The following is a 17,960-nucleotide window of genomic DNA, read 5'->3' as shown; positions in this document are numbered from 1 at the left end:
TGGTAGAAGTGTGCCCTGTAACACTCATAGAGGAAGATACAGAATCATCCACTAGAGTTTATTTTTGTTTCTTGCTAATGGAAGCTAACAGATTGCCATGCATCCTGTAAATGATAAAATGAATGACAAATTCTACTAAACGTGTTTAATCAACGTGTGAATCTGTTAGAGAAAAAGTAGAAACACATAACTGCCTGAGCTGCAAGCTTATTAGCTCAGAAAAGACTTCCCATATCTCAACTGGTTTGTTACCATACAACGCCAGGTCTATGTGGCACTACCAGTTCTACAGATTACGTATTTCCATCGGTGTACAACTCTTTTTCAGCTCTAGCAGAAGAACAGAATAAAAATGAAAGAGGCACTGCATTAGATTGGCAAAATAATTCTTTACAAATAGTTGGCTATAAAAGTTTACCCAATCTAATGTCAGAAAATATTAAAAAAAAACTGTCATCACAAGTTACCTTTTCACACCTGTGGTTTTCAAACCGAATCGATGAACAACAATGTAAATTTGAAATTGAGCAATCAGAAAATCCTCACTTTTGAAGTGCTCAAGCTAGTGAAATATTGACATAAAAGGAGAAGAAGATGCATGGATGTATACTTGATAGAGTGACTGATTTATTTGAAACTGGGTGCTGTAATTCATAGTCTTATTTAGACCTTTGATACAAAAAACTCTAAATGCCTTGCAAAGTAGGTGGCAGATGATAACGTGCAATTACTACACTTACTGAGCACTTACCAACCCCTCTTTCTCCTTTAGCTCTCAACGCTGGATGCTGGAAATGTTCCTGAGTCCATGTTAAAATTATTGCATTATGTCACTTCTGCCGATGTGTTAGATACACATTCATCCTAAAAATGTCTCAATTCTACAACATCCAAGATTCTGAATCTGGATCTTCAGAGCACATGCCTAATAGGCTACTGTCTCCAATGTTATATTGACAAAACTATATTAACACAACTTTTGGATTGTGATATAGTGTAATAACACGACAGGAGTAGCCATTAGAAGATGGAAAACAGGGGGCTATTAAGACACATATTCAGCAGTGATACCGAGATAAGCATTTACATATTCATCGACTGGTTTGAGGGGCCTAAAGTGAGTGAAGAAAACATTTCCCACACCATCCGCAAATTTAAGCTTTTGCAAAGAATCACTTTATTAATTTTAGGTGTATTTTTCATCTTCAGCTGCCCAGTTTTGGTGAGCTTTTGACCACCACAGATTTCTTTTTTCACCATCACTCATTGACCTCAAGGTTGGATATGTTGTGCATTCCCAGATTTTCTTCTCCTGAACGCATTTGTAAAGGTCTAATTTTGAATCTAAGTGTGGGCTAATTGCTCTTTTCAAGTCACTATGCCAGAATGACAGTTGGCTTCATCTTCTTTACTGCAGGCTGTCAGGTACCAGGATGCCCTCTGACAATAACTGCACCTGACAAATGAGACTTGAAAAAGAAACAGAGGGTGGTCAACCTCTCACTGATCTGACAAAGTAACTTAATTGAAACTATCAATCAGAGCCCACAATACTCTATCTCCTGTTTCTGAATTCTACCTTTCCTGCATTATCCACCCCCCCCCCCCACCCCCCCACGTAGAATTGACCTCTTCTCTATCAGCTTTGCTGTCTCTCATGCTCACTTGCACATGCAAAATTAGACCTGTGCACAAAAATCAATGCTGAAATATTGGTTCTCTCTTCTGGCTCTCCATCCTCATCATTCCTTCCACGGTCTACAAACGCATTATTTGTTCATTATATTGTGACAGAGCTAATTAATACATCATCCTGGATGCATTACCCCTGTTTTTGCTTCGAAAGTCTGCCCGGTTGCTTTTGAAGCAGGATGTGTGATTAGCGCAGTGACATCTAAAGTCCCTGTGCATAAGTGTAGTAGTTTTTTTTTTTTAATCCCACGCTGTTCACTACAGGCTCACATGGAATGCTACAATCACTGACAGGGAAAGAGGAGAGCATCAGAACAAAAGGAAATACCTCCCCTTGCCAGAGAGGAAAGAGTTAAGCCTATTACAGAAGACCAATCAGGACGGGGAGAGCACTGCAAACCTCCGCAGTAAGAGAGAGAGAGAGAGAGAGAGGGAGGGATCGAGGGAGTGAGGGAGAAAGAGGGGAGCAGAGCAGGAGAGAGATACCAGGAGTGTGATGGTTTGCACTCCTATCCTGACAGAAGGAGCGATCACAACAGAGAGTTGGGTGGCTAAAGGAGTTTTCACAGTGCGCATGGATGGATGAAAGTAAAATGGGTAAAAGAGGGAAAAAAGGGGAATCCCACCAACATCCATGTCAAGACTCATCTTTCTGGACTTCTTCTGTCTGGTACTCAGGAAGGAAAGAACATCTGTCAGTTGTGTGACCCTTGTATGTTCATCACTATTCAGTCCTGGATTCCTGCTGGGAGAAGTGCAAGAGAAAAGCAGCAGCTTCTGTCAGTCGCACCGAATTGTTGCAGAGGTGGAAGGACAGGGGACAGCGTGGTGAACAGACCAGCTCAGGAGCATCTGTGTTTACTCTGCATGGTGAGCTTTGCTGTGCTGTGATGGGGCACTCTATACTTATTGCTTTGATCTACAGCGCTAAGCCGAGCAGAGAGTATATGGCAGCAAAGATTAATGAGGGACCAAACATCTCTGTTAGAACAATTGTGAAGGATTAGAAACCACAAATATAATTTCCTGAACAGTTTCAGTCATAATGTGTTTTTTGGAGGACTTTAATTGGGAAACATTTGGTTTTGCTTAAACCAATTAGTAGCTAAATAAAACCAATTCTGGTTTTTAATGGGCAATTCAAGGAAGCTAATTGTCTAAAAGGCTTTTTCTTCTTTTTTCAATTTTATCCACTGCAATGTACGTGTATTCCACTGTGGGCACACTTGTGTCTTACTGCTACACACCTACTTACAAACAAGCACATGCCCTATGCTCTGTGATATAAGAAACTAAACATGAAATCTTGGTTGTTCACCTTAAAATTGTGCTGTATGTCTTACGTGCTACAGAGGAACGATCATTTATGATGGCACTCTGGTATACAAGTAAAGTCACTTTTGCAACCTTGAAGAGTGACAGATGTGTTCTTCCAGAGAGATTATATGGATCACATATCGAGGCATGCGAGGAGGCATCCATGTCTCTGTGGCAAGTTTCCCAACGGATCGCACTCCACCAAAGCTTTAAGCAAGTCTGTGCCGTTGGTGAGAATGCAACAACAGCAATGTCACCAACACTGTTGCTGCACAAGTAGCATCCTAATAAGCATTTTCCTTTATTGATATGTACATGCATAACACGAATCACAAGATAACGCTGCAGTTAATCTTGAATCTCAAAACAGAACGATGAGATGTAAAATACTCCGTGGCTTTTGTGCATCCCTTTATTAGTGCTACTGTCTCGTTCACCAAGTGCATCAGGTTCTGCACAGGAACACGATAAGACATCAGAGGCTTGCTGCTTTGTTAATGAGAATTTCTTTGTCGCCTCTCTACTGAGGATATGTCTACTTTCACTAATTCGTCCCCCACACTTCCCTTTTCTTCTCCTTCTACTCCCTCTCTGTCCTTATCTTATTCTCGTTATTATCCATTTTCCTGTCCTCTCTCTTTTTCTCTCTGTCTCTTTAGGTCACTGTGAATGAAAGGTGTGGAACTGAAGGACATGTAGATGTTACCGTTTACACATCCGGCCTCCTAAAGACTAATTTCTTTACAAATCTAAAAGGCAATTTCTCTCTCTGGTGAACTGACATCCACTACCTCACGATAATGACCTTTGCCTGAATTGCAGATTCAAGCCCCCACCCTACCCCACCCCGGCCCTCCTGAGTACCTTTAAATACTGGTAATCACAAATGACAGTGTTCACATATGTCATTGCGACTGGATACACATACGCTACAGTCATGCCATCTCCGGTGATTTAGGTTTAAGCATGTCGTGGGACAAACTGGAGATCTGTGCTCAGTCAATGGCAGCTGGAGCCAAGAGAACAGAGACTAATGAGAAAGGTAGAGATTGAAGGCCTGTTCCATTAGTACTCCCAGGGGAAGCATGGGCCTGTATGCTGGCCGGACACTCTGACCTCCCCCAAATACATGTGGGACATTACTGTGGTGTGCACCGGAAATATCTGCATGGCAGACAGACAACTGCGCTTCTTGGAGTACCAGACATGGATATGGATGTAACTATTTTCTTATACACAAATATCTGACTGCTATTTTCTCACTGTATACAAAAGAAGCAAAAAGGCTCATGTTATGACCAGTACATTTTAGCACTGCACTGGAGAAAGAGAGTCTGCGTTTCTTTGTTTTCTTGGTTGGCTGCGACTCTCCTGCCTGGGAATATCATGCGACTATAAACAGGAGGTGGCTCAGACATCTGATCCCTGCTCTGCTCATCTATCAGTTATCTCAGCATTACCAAATCAAACCAGAGATCTGAGAGAAGAAAAAAAAAATCAGCCTAGAAGACATCAGCCTGTGTTCCCCAGCATCCACTGGATACAGGTGGCTAATTGCTTAGCTTTCTTGCCAACAAGGTCAGAAAGGAGAAAAGTGACAACTCATTGACATCTTTGGTGAGACAGTTGGGGTTTTTCGGCCTCTCTGGGAGGGACTAGCAGTAAAAGGAAAAGCCTCGCTGGGGGCTCTAGTTGAACGGAAGCACTTTTCTACAAGCGATGTTTGGATGCGATGCTCGTCTCTGTGGATCTAACATGGACTCTATGGCCTGATTACACCGCTCTGGTGTTCAGATAGTGCTGGAGGCAAGGGTAAATATTACAGAAACATTTGTTGTTCTCCATGTCATCTAATAACCATATTCAGATTTGACTGGGGTTGGCTAGATGAGTTTAATAATTCATGCACTAATAAGCTGTTATGATTTATCCTAGAGTAAGATATAATTTTTCTTCTTCCTAACAACAATTTTATGACATTTCCAAATGCCAGCAGCTTTTTTTCTTTGATCCATTGATTAGCCTGAATGGACACTCAGTATTTTAATGTGCATCTCTAATAGCTGGAAGTCTGACAATGTAAACATCCCTGTTTGGCAGAGTCATCTTGTTATAAACTATAATTCATAATTTTGCAGTGGAGAAAATGCTGTGAAAAATGATTAGTTTAGTTACTAAGGAACATATAATGTGTTATAAAGTGTTAATCAGTAGATGCTCAGAACTACACTGTGCCACAAATAGGTTTTGACAAAACAACAATATACCGAGCAATCTTGAAAATGAAAACATTGGAATTCAGTCGAGGGTTTCTGTGATATGACTCCGGTGTAGACGCAACAGCCTGAAATAGGATCACTGAGACAGTATAGTTACCAAGGAGTCATGCCAATCACGTAGTGAGACAATCTAATCTTCAGGGCATAACAGGAAAGAAAATCATTGCTCTATTTAAGTGTGTGCTCTTGGTATTTCTCATTTAAATGCTGACACTTCCTTCTTACTGGATAACTTCATCTGATAAGAGTTATCACATAAGTGTTAAATGGAACTTCCCACAGATGCACAAACAAAAACCCGTCATTTCCTTTTCCACTTCATAAATATATATATATTTTTTTTCACTCCCTACACACAGGATAATGTGCCCTGAAAAAGAAGCCACCATGAGCAACGTCACGGTCACCGACAACACTGAGCCCATCAGCGGCACCATGAGTCCGGCGACCCCCAGCCTATATCCTGTTAGTTTTCAGGTCTCCCTGACAGGCTTCCTCATGCTAGAAATCCTGCTTGGCCTGAGCTCCAACCTCACTGTGCTTGCCCTTTACTGCATGAAGTCAAACCTCATTAGCTCCGTCAGTAACATCGTCACTATGAACCTCCATGTGCTGGATGTGCTGGTTTGCGTGTGCTGCATCCCTCTCACCATTGTGGTGGTCCTACTCTCCCTGGAAGGAGACACAGCCCTCGTCTGTTGCTTCCATGAAGCCTGTGTTTCCTTCGCTAGTGTTGCCACTGCTGCTAATGTACTGGCCATCACCCTTGATCGTTACGACATCTCTGTCAAACCAGCCAACAGAGTCCTGACCATGGGTCGTGCCCTGGCCCTGCTGGCCACCATCTGGGTGCTATCCTTTGTTAGCTTCCTTGTACCCTTTATTGAGGTGGGCTTCTTTGCTCAAGGCCACACAGAGCGGAACCAGACACTGGTGGAGAACGTGGTCCCCACTAACCAGTACTACAATGAACTTGGCCTCTATTACCACTTGCTTGCTCAGATTCCTATTTTCTTCTTTACTGCAATTGTCATGCTAATCACCTACTCAAAGATCCTGCAAGCGCTCAACATTCGCATTGGTACGCGTTTCCATGCTTCACAGAAGAAGAAAGCTCGCAGGAAAAAGCGTCTGTCCATGACAACCATGACAACACAGCAAGAGACCACGGACGGCTCGCAGAGCAGTGGCACCCGTAATCCCACGCTGGGTATGCGAACCTCCGTCTCCGTCATTATTGCCTTGCGCAGGGCAGTTAAACGTCACAGGGAAAGACGAGAACGCCAAAAGAGAGTTTTCAGAATGTCCCTCCTCATCGTGTCTACTTTTTTGCTGTGCTGGACGCCCATCACGGTACTAAACACAGTAATCCTCAGCGTGGGCCTCAGTGACCTGATGGTCAAGTTGCGACTAGGCTTCCTGGTCATGGCTTATGGGACAACTATCTTTCACCCACTACTCTATGCCTTCACAAGGCAGAAGTTCCAGAAAGTCTTGAAAAGCAAGATGAAGAAGCGAGTGGTGTCAATAATTGAGGCGGACCCTACCCCCAATAACGCTATTATTCACAACTCTTGGATTGACCCAAAGAGGAACAAAAAGGTGACGTTTGAGGACAAAGACGCCCAACTGAAATGTCTATCTTCAGAGAATGTGGAGTGAAGGAACTTATCATCTTATCAGCAAATACAGTCAAAGCAGCTAAAACTGACATCAGGTCATGACGAAAAAGGGAAAACGTTAATCCAAAGCAGTAATGTAAATGTTATGGGCAGTAGAACATACAACAACATGAGTTAGATTATTTATTACTATTTATTGAGAACAAAACTAGGTTTCATAGATATACTGTCTACTGTACTGTAGATATTGCATGGCTTTTTGTATCAGTCGCAACATAAATAACATTGTGTACATACAAATACATGTACAGAATAGGGTAAACAAAGTATATATATATATATATATATATACATATATATATATAGACAGAGAGAGAGAGAGAGATAGAGAGAGAGACAAAGACATAGAAATTGTTATGTAAATGTATATTTATAATAAATTTTGTGTTCACTCGTACTCTCCCCTCCCCCGAGTAAAATGTCTGTGACTGTGTAACAGCTGTGAGATTACTCCCATTCATCACTGTGCAACTCGTTCTGACACCAGACCCTGATATCACCAGTGACCACTGACCTTATTGCCGAGAAAGAGCACTCACACTTAAATGAGACAATAAGCGTGAAGCCACACCAAAACACACACAGGTCAAATGTAATGTGGAAACATAGGTATTGGAAGTTGTGGATGTTTTATTGCTTTAGCTAAAAGTGTAAAAAAAAAACCTTTGAGATTGCCGCTCACAAACACCGCTTTTATAGTCGACAAAGACCAAGATCACATTTCTCAGACGCAACAGAACGCCACGGTTCTCATCATCACGTCTGACATAAAAACAGATGTTATGAAAAATCTGTTTCGCATTAGCAGTCACCTCTTTGAGCCAAATGGAAATTCTACAGTTGCCTTATTTTCGTTTGATGAATTGTGTTGTGGCAGAACAGGAGACTGTGACAGTGACGAGCACATGCTGAACAAGCTGAATGAATGATCAGCAAGCATTGTGTTTATTTTCGATGGCACAATAATCCACAGATAACGTTTCAATACACAAGTTTCTTAACCGAAGGGAAATTGTTGTATTATCGAATTGTCTGTGCTTAACAACAACAGCCAAACGACAATGCTTTCCAAATAAGCAAATCCGTGACTGTAATAAAGGATCACTGCAAATATCATGAAGGAAAATAAAAGATTTTGTTTACAATACACAACAATGAAGTTCTTCTTCCATGCTTGCGTGTAACTACCAGTAGTGCATGCCTTTGATTGTTTAACAAAGAGAAAGGACGGTAAATGTGTTTGTATTTTTCAGCTGATAGATTATGATGCAGCCAGCTTTGTATTTTTGGCTCAACTTGTCTAGTTGACACATTTGCTCTAAATAACTCAGAATAATTTATTCATTCAGCTGCAGAAGACTTTCTGAAGTAAAAATCTGCAGGAAAAAAAATACTGTCACCTTAATACATTTGATGTGCACTTTAATACCAAATCTGGATGCAGAGTAACAATATTCATCAGCATGTAAAACCCCCCTCAGCTACTGTGGCAGTCTACTTCATTTCAATCCCAGGGTCAACAATTAGACTCTATCTGTGATGTGGATACACACATCGCATTTCCATGCATACATGAAGGTACACACAAATTCATTTCCATTTGTTCCCATGGTACATTTCTGTAATGAACTTTTTACATGCGTGCCGTTGCTGCATCAGGTATGGTAGAAAACTGAAGAGCCCTTTAAATCCCGAGAGCACAGTTGTGTTGGCTACCAGAGTGATTACACAACCTCGATCAGATGCCTCTCTAGCTGTCGGCGTCTGGTTTGTAGCACAGCAGAAAGGAGTGATATGGGAATATTGATGCAGGCGAGGTTCTTTATGGCTCCCACTGTTAACAAGCAGTGTGGATGTCATGGTGCCTTGAGGGCACATTTGTGATTGAGAGTGGAGATGGGAACACTGCCAGCAACAGATTAGCTGACAGGGCAAAGAAAGTGACCTACAAGATGACACATTTAGCCAGAGGATAAACCTAACATGAATATGTATACACGTCTGAATTTTACAAGACAGACTTCCAAGGTGAGGCATCAGAAATAAGTCTATACATTTATACGGGCATACAACAGTGAGACACAATAACCAACAGGATTATCTTCCTGGAAAACACGTGAATTAGATCTGTGCTCAAATGCCAGGTACTATTCTAAACTTCATCAGTGCTGCTGGAAAAAAAAAAATCATTTTTATTGATTCCCTCCTAAAATTACCCCGCAAAGACCAATACAATTTATGTTAACTAGACTCTGAGGTCACAATTTGTTTTCGATCCACAAGTGCAGCCACACTGGAGAGAAACAAACAAGCCAAAAAAAGGTCTCGTAAACACACCAACATATCCTGATGTGCTGGGTAATGTATCAGTTCCCTTGATGTTACTTCCTGCACACACAGAAATGTGTGAGTACTGGGTACATCATTTAATGGCAATGCTAATTCCATTATTTGCATTATTTCTATTATTTGTCACATACTGACCTTAAAGGGCCTACTTGGTTAGACTTCTGTTGTGTTTTGTAGCTTCTTGTTCCCATTACCAGCTATTTTAAAGTCAGGTCACAAGCCTTGGTCCTTATCAGTTCACAGAGACCGTTGAAAATTTCTCTAAGCAGGAATAACACCTCCACATTTATGCAGAGGACATATGAAAAAGACATTTTTTCTACCACACTAACCAGCTGACATCTTATTTATACATTAGTTTGACTAGTGGCAAAAATCTTCACAAAGTCTACTACAGGTTAGTGTTAATGGCCTGTATTGTTTGCTGTCGCCACAAATGAAAGCTGCTTTGTTGGTCTGGAAGTTTGACTATCTACTTAATATCTAATAATACAAAATTATTATTTTGTCACACTGTAGCCCATTTCATAGAAAAAATGGAAAGGCTAGCAGTGTATTAAACCAAATCAATCTCCACTCTTATTTTGAAAAAATATTGCATTATTAAATGCTCCAAACTATCCCAACTAAGACCTTTTTTATTGATATGATGTTGTTACAAACACCATGACTATAACAGAGGAGAAAATATTCTTCATTGCAAAGGCTCTTCTCCTGTGCAACTGAAAAATGAACTAGAGTAATGTGTAAAATCAAGCGTTGTGTCTCTTGTCAATATAGTTGGCATTTTTCAGACTGACCTTTGTGAGCCGCAGTTTCCTCATTCATTTCTGGATTACACATACTGCGCTATAAAATTGTTTTAATGCTTCATTTCCTCTGTGGCAACAAAACACATTGCACAAGCCTTCAGAAAAATGTGTTTTATAAACTGGGATAGCAAAACACTTTGAGTGCTGACCATAGGTTGAAAATTAAAGATGGATGTAGCCACTCTGGCATCACCTATTGGTTAGTGAAACACCATGTCAAGCCTTAAGCAGGAGGACAGCTGTCATAAGGGGAGGATCAGACTGATAAAAGAGCCACACTGCTCGCTAGTACCATAATGACTTGTCAATCGCAAAAACATATCCTGCTTCATACTTCGCTTTGACTCTAATGAGGGTCATAGGTTACGAAATGAAAACATTCTTCTATTTCCCATTATGTTTTACTTTTTTTTTTTTTTATTGGAGGTCAGCTTCTGCTGTCCAAAAAGTCTCAAGCCACTCCTCATTTCTCTCCATTTTGCTAGCAAAATAGGAAATATGTAGAACCATTTATTGCAACATATACAAGCATACGTTTTAAATATGGCCGCCGGTCCCAAACCATGACAGAGCCTTCACTGTGTTTTACTGATGGCTGTGGACACTCACTGTTATACCTCTTTTCTGACCTCTCCTTGATAGTGACCCTGAAAGTGAGACCATTTCTGTTGAGGCAAGCATTAAATTGATAAACTGAAGGGCCAGATGTATTTTTCAGGTCCTGTGCCAGTTCTTTCCTGTATTCTTTCCTATTTCTTAAGGACATGACTCACTGATACTGTTCATCTGCTGTAGTTTTGTTTAGGTTTGCTACTTTGTTTTTTTCCTTCACTTGACCAATTTCCTCACATATTTTAAGGATACACTGCACCCCATGCCAAGATATGCCAAGTTTCAGATAATAGTTCTTTTGGAATTCCCTTTGTTGGTGCAAAAATCCTATTTTATATCTGTCAAAATGTTATTTCTGGTCATTTTTTGCAGATTAAGCTAAAGTAATGGGAACAAATTATATGTTTTTTTTTAACAGGCTGCTACTAAAAAGTGCCTGAAGTTACAATTTAAAATTATATTTTGGTTCTTTGCTAAATTGTCTGTTGTGTTTTTGGACACAGTGGTTCATTACTTGAGTTAAGGATTTCTTTTTTAGGTCAGTGTTAAGTGGCTTAACAAACAAAAATAATATTTGCTTTAAAAATGGTCAGGTACAAGGACAGGACTGAAAAATAATGGAAAAAAAAACAGGCAATGTCCAAAGAAAAACCTGATCTGCAGAAAGCCTAGAGAACTATTGCTCAGGACCACTTCTCAACATGACGGAAAGAAAGTCTGGAGCCTTGAGAGCAAAATATAAAGAAATGAGGGGTGATTCAAGACTTTTGCACAGTACTATACCTCCATATTTTATATGCAGTTGCTCACCAGCAGCATTTAAACTACAGATACATCTTAATCCCTTCACACTTGCAGTAAAACACCACATTACACTGACACGCTCTCCACTCAAACAGTAGGCAATGCTTTCAACATAGTTGTCTTAGACCATGAGTATATCACACACTCCACTTTTTCAAAACCAATTTTAAAAGATTGTTTTTGTCTTATTTATGGTTTAAAGTAGTTAAATATTATTGTGAGGTCCTTTCTTACCTAACACAAAATCAAAACGGCAACATTAAAATTATGAATGTCTTTCTTTGGGCATTGCTTACTAACACAGCTGTTCATTTTTTTCCCTTTAACTGTTTTGCTGTTTACGTGCACTAGTTTGTAGTGTTTATCTCTGTAATTGTTGCAAAAATGAAAGGATGAGTGTCTTACACATTTCATTTGGTTTTAACGTATTGCAGGCATTTGTTAGTGGAAACGAGTTCAGTCTTAATAAAGACAACTATTGTGGAACATCTTTTGTCTTGGGCTCATCTATAACAATCAAATCTTTTTGAATATTTTTCCCAGACCATATGTTTCTAAGATATACTGAAAATGTGCGGAGCCTTTAGTTACATCCTAAAAAAATCTTTTAAAATCTGATCAACATCTTTTGTCCATCGAAGAAACCAAACATAAAACAAGCAAAGAAAAAACAAACAGTCTCAGTCATTCTCCATTTAGCTTGGGACTGATAAGCTTCCCAAAAAGTTTGATTCTGTTCATCTGGACGTAACGTTTTCAGCGGGAGAAACGTTTCATCACTCATCCAAGTGACTTCTTCAGTCTCAGCTGAGTGCAGGTTTCCCCAATCTTATAAACAGTACACATTTGCACAATAACTGAAACCAGCCTATTGAATGAGCAATGGACTGTGAGGTCAGTTCCTTGATCATTAATAAGGAAATTGTCATGATTATTGATCAAAGACCACTGATCAGTGGCCATGAGTGCCATTCACAGAGAGTTGGGGAATGGCTACAATGCTGTGATTGCATTAATGCATTGATGAGTGACGAAACATTTCTCCCATTGGAAACGCTATGTCCAGATGAACAGAATCAACCTTTTAGACAGCTCAGCAGGTGCCACTACAGCTCTAACTTATGATGACCAACACACACAATACAACACATGCTCGATATTTAAGCATTTCTGTGCTTTCTTATTTAGCAGCACAGTTAATACCAAAGAGTCAGTGATGCTTCACTGAGAGCCTTATAATAATCACTTGACCCCAGTGAGTCCTTGTCTTTTTCCTCTGTCCTTCTCGTCTGCGGTCCACATCCAGGCTGCAGCTTGCATCACATGCATTATGTCCTTCCATCCCTTGTTCAATGGCCGCCTCTCTCCGACAGCCATCCCCAATTCAGATGGCATCTCTTCGGGGCTCCTCTCTATCTAGCAGCAGACACAGAATAAAAGCCTGGGAAATCACATTACTCTGTCCGTATGGAGCCTCTATTGCATTAGGTCAGCGAACACTCAACTGTAATTCTGCTACTGTAGAGAAGAAGAAAGTGTATTGAGCACACCAGCCAGCACACTTTGACAAATCGTTGCTTGTGGTCATTTTCCAAATGTTACTCTCACCAAGCCACATTTAGTGAGATGGAAGGACACTTTATAGAGTTGAAAGATATATGGCTCTGATATAAACCTATAACTCTGTACAAGAAAATCTATGGCTGAGATATTAAAGAAAAGAAGAAGCAGGAATTAAAGGCAGACAGATACAATGGAACATAACCTCCACCTGACATGACCCTAATGGCATCATCGATACAAAAAAAAACATGAAACACTGCCTGCCTTTTAAACAGTGCTGTGCAGATCAGTATTCCCTTGTTGTTATCAGCAGAAAGCAGACACTTAATGAGACAAGTGCTCATCTCTAAAATCCACTGTATGTCAGAGAACAAAGAAATCCAGAGGGGTAAACATGGATAAGCAACTTGGATACATGCTAAGTAAGAAACTACAGAAACGCTTATTTATCAAGCATAGTTATTAAGACTCATGGATTTGCCATTATGTTGTGAAATCTTTCTCATCCTTCAGTCTGACTAGACAAAAAAGGCTGACTAGCACATTCTTATCATTCTGAACCAAACTTGTGAAGGACAAAAAGAAGTCACAAGTTTTGCGCTGACATGGCTACATGCCCGGTCTGTGTGTGTCTAACTGCACCTGCCAGTCAGAAACCAATTGCATGTGCACATGTGTGTCCACTATTCACTATTCAGCATTGTGTGCACCCTAAATTCATGAGTGTATATGCCAGCATGTGCTGCTATGCCCATATAATGTGTGCACAAAGCCACATATCAGTCCAAATGTTTATCAGGCAATGACAGAGTGTCAACCACTGTGTGTGAGAAGGTAGACAGCAGAGAGAAAATTGCTGCCCTCCAGTTCTCCTCACAGTGATGACTGCTGTCTGGTGATTATACACCAGTCTCCTCCCCCCTCGTGGAATGATACCAATGGGACCGCCATAACAAAGCTCACTAACAGAGCCCAGCATCTTAAATTTGGCACGATGCGGTTTGCATTCGGTGCAGACATGATTGGCAACTGAATTTTAAATTTAGATTCTGCTGGATTTCAAGTGTCCCGGTGTCGCAACAGAGTTGCAAAATTTCAGTGGTTGTGGGATATTACACACAGGTGTAGTGTTTGTCGAGCTGGGAATACCTAATATCTTTCTTTGCCTAAATAAAGTGATTTCTTACACTTTTAGTCCATATTTCTCACAAAAATGTGTATTGTGTGTATTGTTAACAGAACTAAAATGGTCTCTGTTTCTGAAACAAATATGCACCAAGCAGTATCATAGGTAGGCGAATGATTGGTTGACAGTTTTTAATCATGCATCTCGCCAGATGGAGAGGCAGAAGAGCCCAACAGAGTGGATTTTTTGGGCTGTCTTCAAGTTAGAAATGACTACATCCATATGGTCTGTCTGATATCATCACGTTTGTGTTGTTACACATAATACTGTTTGTCCAGGATCAACATTGCATCTGGCCAATTACATTGTCATAGCTTTGCAACTTGGGGAAAAAAAACTGCAGATGAAATTCAAAAAAGGGGCATTTGCGGTTGGGGGGGTTAGGGTGTGATTGTGTTTAGGGTTAAGGTTACAGGGCTATAGTCAGGGTTAGGTTTACGGTTATGGGGTTAGTGTTGTGGTTTACTGTGTCGTGTGACGTGTTTTGCAAATCTATGACATCACTACAATGTGATTGGTCACTCACAATGTTGAACCTAAACCAACCTGTTTTATTGATCCAGGAGCAGCACCAACACGACAGTATCAGATCATGCACATGCGTATACCCCTCAACATTTGTATATATATATACAATATGTTATGTCACTGTTTCCAACGTTGTATTTCAAAAGCTAGTTATCAGCTACAGTCTGCTATTCACAGTTCAGCAGACAGCACTGAACTTTATTGTTTCACAAACTACGCTACAATACAATCTATATATTAAATCAATCATGGTACATCAGTAGAAACAACATAGATTGATAATTCTCTGTTACTACTGTGATTAAAAAAGGTCATTTTTTTAACGTTTTCAGTTAGCAAAATAAAGACGATGTACAAAACCTTTCCATCCTCAAATTATAGTGTTCTCCATCCTTGCAGAGCTATAATTTCTTGCTTATTAACTATAACTAGCATTTGTTTACAAACCCAAAATGTTTTGGGTTTGATCTTTAGGAACGTTACATTAAATCTATCAAATCACACCTTTTGAGTTTGGGTCAATATGTGAAGGGAAAAAAATGTTACAAAAAATAACACAAGATGCATGCTCTGTGAAATTGTCTGTTTTGTTTTTGTTAAATTATGCATCACCTTATTTTTCATTTCCAGATCAGGCTTGAAATTGTGTGTATGCATGGTTGAATTATCCTATGTGTCACTAATGCTCATTTTCTCTCTACATTGTTGTGTGGATAAAGGCATGTATGTTTTTTTTGTGTATTTTTACATAATTTCAATCAGGTTGCACATCTTTTGCACTCCACCAATCTCATAAAGTCTTTTAACTTAGCAAACATTTATATTTAAGTATAAATATAAAGATTGTAGCTTTGAACCAAGGCAGAGACAGTGACCTGAGTCCTTAGCTTAGTGGAGTCTTTCACATTCAGTGCCCATAATAGTTCAGATTGTGACTTTGGCACTTGCATAGGTGTATGCAAATGAGACCACAGTTCTGTGTCTTTAAAATACCTAAGTCTAAAGCAAACACAACAGAGGGCAAGTAAAAGCTCTGGGAGTCCCCCAAAATAGTTGGTTGATGAGTTTGGATAACTTGAGGCTTTTGACTGCAGTGAGATTTCTACACCTGCAAATGTAGGCTAAATGTTGATGTTTAATTAAGTTGATTTAATCAGTTGTGATTTGTTATTGATGACAATAGGCTAGCTAAGAAATTATTATGGTTGTAATGTACTGAAAACCCGTGTGCTTACTACACCTGAGAACAGAAATATGAACATCACACTAACTGTGGCTGTTAGTCTAGAAAGCAGTGTACCGGGGAAAAATAAAAATCTTTGTAGTTCCCAAAGCAAAAGCTCTCAGGAGCTGTGTGAAATGTGCCTCAGAATTGTTTTTCAGCAAAGGTAAGGAAATGCTGGCTTTGGCTTGGGATGACAGGAAATTGAGGCAGGAAAGTACACTTTTAAGGAAATCTAAAGCCCAAATGACACGTCCTTGTGTAAGGACAAAGAGCTGGGGGAGACAATACCCTGGATTTCGTGAGGCTGGCGTGGCTCTTCAATATTGCATCAATGACTCTCAACATGTCCCATTTAACAAAGCAATCTCAGAGAGAGCTGAAATCATCAGCTTGATAACAACTGTAACCAACCACAGAACAATTTTGCCAAGAAGTCACCAAAGTCAGTGAACGGCAGTGAATACAAACACATTTGTGACCTTCCATAACCATTTACAATATGGGTAAGTCTACCTGCAACTGAAAGTAAAACTATGGACATATTTGTCTCTTTATTACAGCTTAATAACAATTCTGTTTTTAAAATACATCAGTTTGGAAATTTATGAGGGCCTCATCTGTCAGGCAGCCTTCCCTGACATTCACTGACGCATGCTGTGCATAGCCGGGGACTGGAAGCTTAGCAAGTTAGCTGTTTGTAGTTAGCTTTGATTTGAAATGTCAGAGAAACAAGATATATTGCATATGTTTGTTACATGAAAATGTCAGAAAGAAGGTAAAAGGTGCATATTTTGATGCTATTCATAAACCCTGCAATTCAATTCAATTTTATTAATATATACTGCTGATTCACAAAAACAGTTGCCTCTAGGAGATTTATCTTGCAAGGTAAATACTTGATCCAGCCCTCAATGTAAGCTATATGAAAATGTTGTATACCTCATCTTCAAGATAGAGAGTGTCTGTCACCTAAATCTAAGCTGGGAGCCGGTTCCACGGGAAAGGGCCTCAGTAAGTGAAGGCTCTGCCTCCCATTCTACCTTTGAAAACTCTAGGAACCACAAGTAAGGCCGCCACAACTAAAGTGCTCAGTTAAGAAAATAAGATAGTATGAGGTCTTTCAAATATGACAGTTTAATTATTCAAGCTTTTGTGTGTGAGGAAAATCATTTTAAATTGAAGTCTGAATTTATCAAGGAGCCAGTAAACACAAGCTAATATGGGAGAAATATGGTCTCTTTCTTTCTATCTGTCAGTGTTCTTGCTGCAGCATGCTGTATCAACTGAAGCCTTTTCTTCTACCACTTTTAGAGCAGTCTGATAATAATGAAGTAAAGTAGTTCAGCCTAGAAATAATAAATGCATGAACTAGTTTTTCAGCATCACGTTTAATGTGACAGGAAGTTTCTAATTTTAGAGATATTTCACAAATGGATCAAGGCAGTCCTACTGATTTGTTTAATGTGCATTTCTTGATCAAGAAATGGCTCCAGGATTCCTTGCAGTTGTACTGGAGGCTAAGGTACTGCTATATAAAATAAAAGTTAAGTGTCATGTTTCTTAGATTTTTAGGATCGGGACAATAACCTCAGTTTTGTCTTAATTTAGCATTACAGGTCATCTGGGCCTTTATAGCTTAAAGACAGGCTTACAGTTTAAGTAATAGATTTGTATCATCTTGCTTCTTAGATAGATAAAGCTGGGTGTCATCAATATAGCAATGAAAACGCATACAGAATTTATCTAATAATTTTGCCTATTGGAAGCATGTGTAATGTAAATAGAATTGGTCCCCACACAGTACCCTGTGGAACTCCATGATTAATATATAAGGGAAGGACCATTTACATCTATCAGATATATATATTACAAATCACAGTGTGAAGTTCCTTTAATACTGTTACGAAATCA

General features: G+C 39.7%; 1 protein-coding gene across 1 annotated transcript; it reads left to right on the top strand.

Moving 5' to 3' along the window:
- The first annotated feature begins 2,143 nt into the window (after positions 1–2,143).
- On the top strand, positions 2,144–11,363 carry LOC120729984 (G-protein coupled receptor 22-like). The gene is made up of 3 exons (XM_040026037.1): positions 2,144–2,562; positions 3,669–4,821; positions 5,648–11,363. Exon 3 carries the CDS (start codon positions 5,652–5,654, stop codon positions 6,948–6,950), a length of 1,299 nt encoding a protein of 432 aa, XP_039881971.1. The 5' UTR covers positions 2,144–2,562; positions 3,669–4,821; positions 5,648–5,651; the 3' UTR covers positions 6,951–11,363.
- The last annotated feature ends 6,597 nt before the right edge of the window (positions 11,364–17,960 follow it).

The sequence above is a fragment of the Simochromis diagramma genome, unplaced genomic scaffold, assembly GCF_900408965.1.
Source record: "Simochromis diagramma unplaced genomic scaffold, fSimDia1.1 OVJJ01000293.1, whole genome shotgun sequence".
NCBI lineage: Eukaryota > Metazoa > Chordata > Actinopteri > Cichliformes > Cichlidae > Simochromis > Simochromis diagramma.
Note: the sequence above shows the minus strand (reverse complement) of the source record. Positions and strands in the feature narration are given on the sequence as shown.

What these genes read in the sequence shown, in the direction of transcription:
- LOC120729984 (XM_040026037.1), top strand. Translation starts at nt 5,652, where the DNA reads ATGTGCCCTGAAAAAGAAGCCACCATGAGCAACGTCACGGTCACCGAC.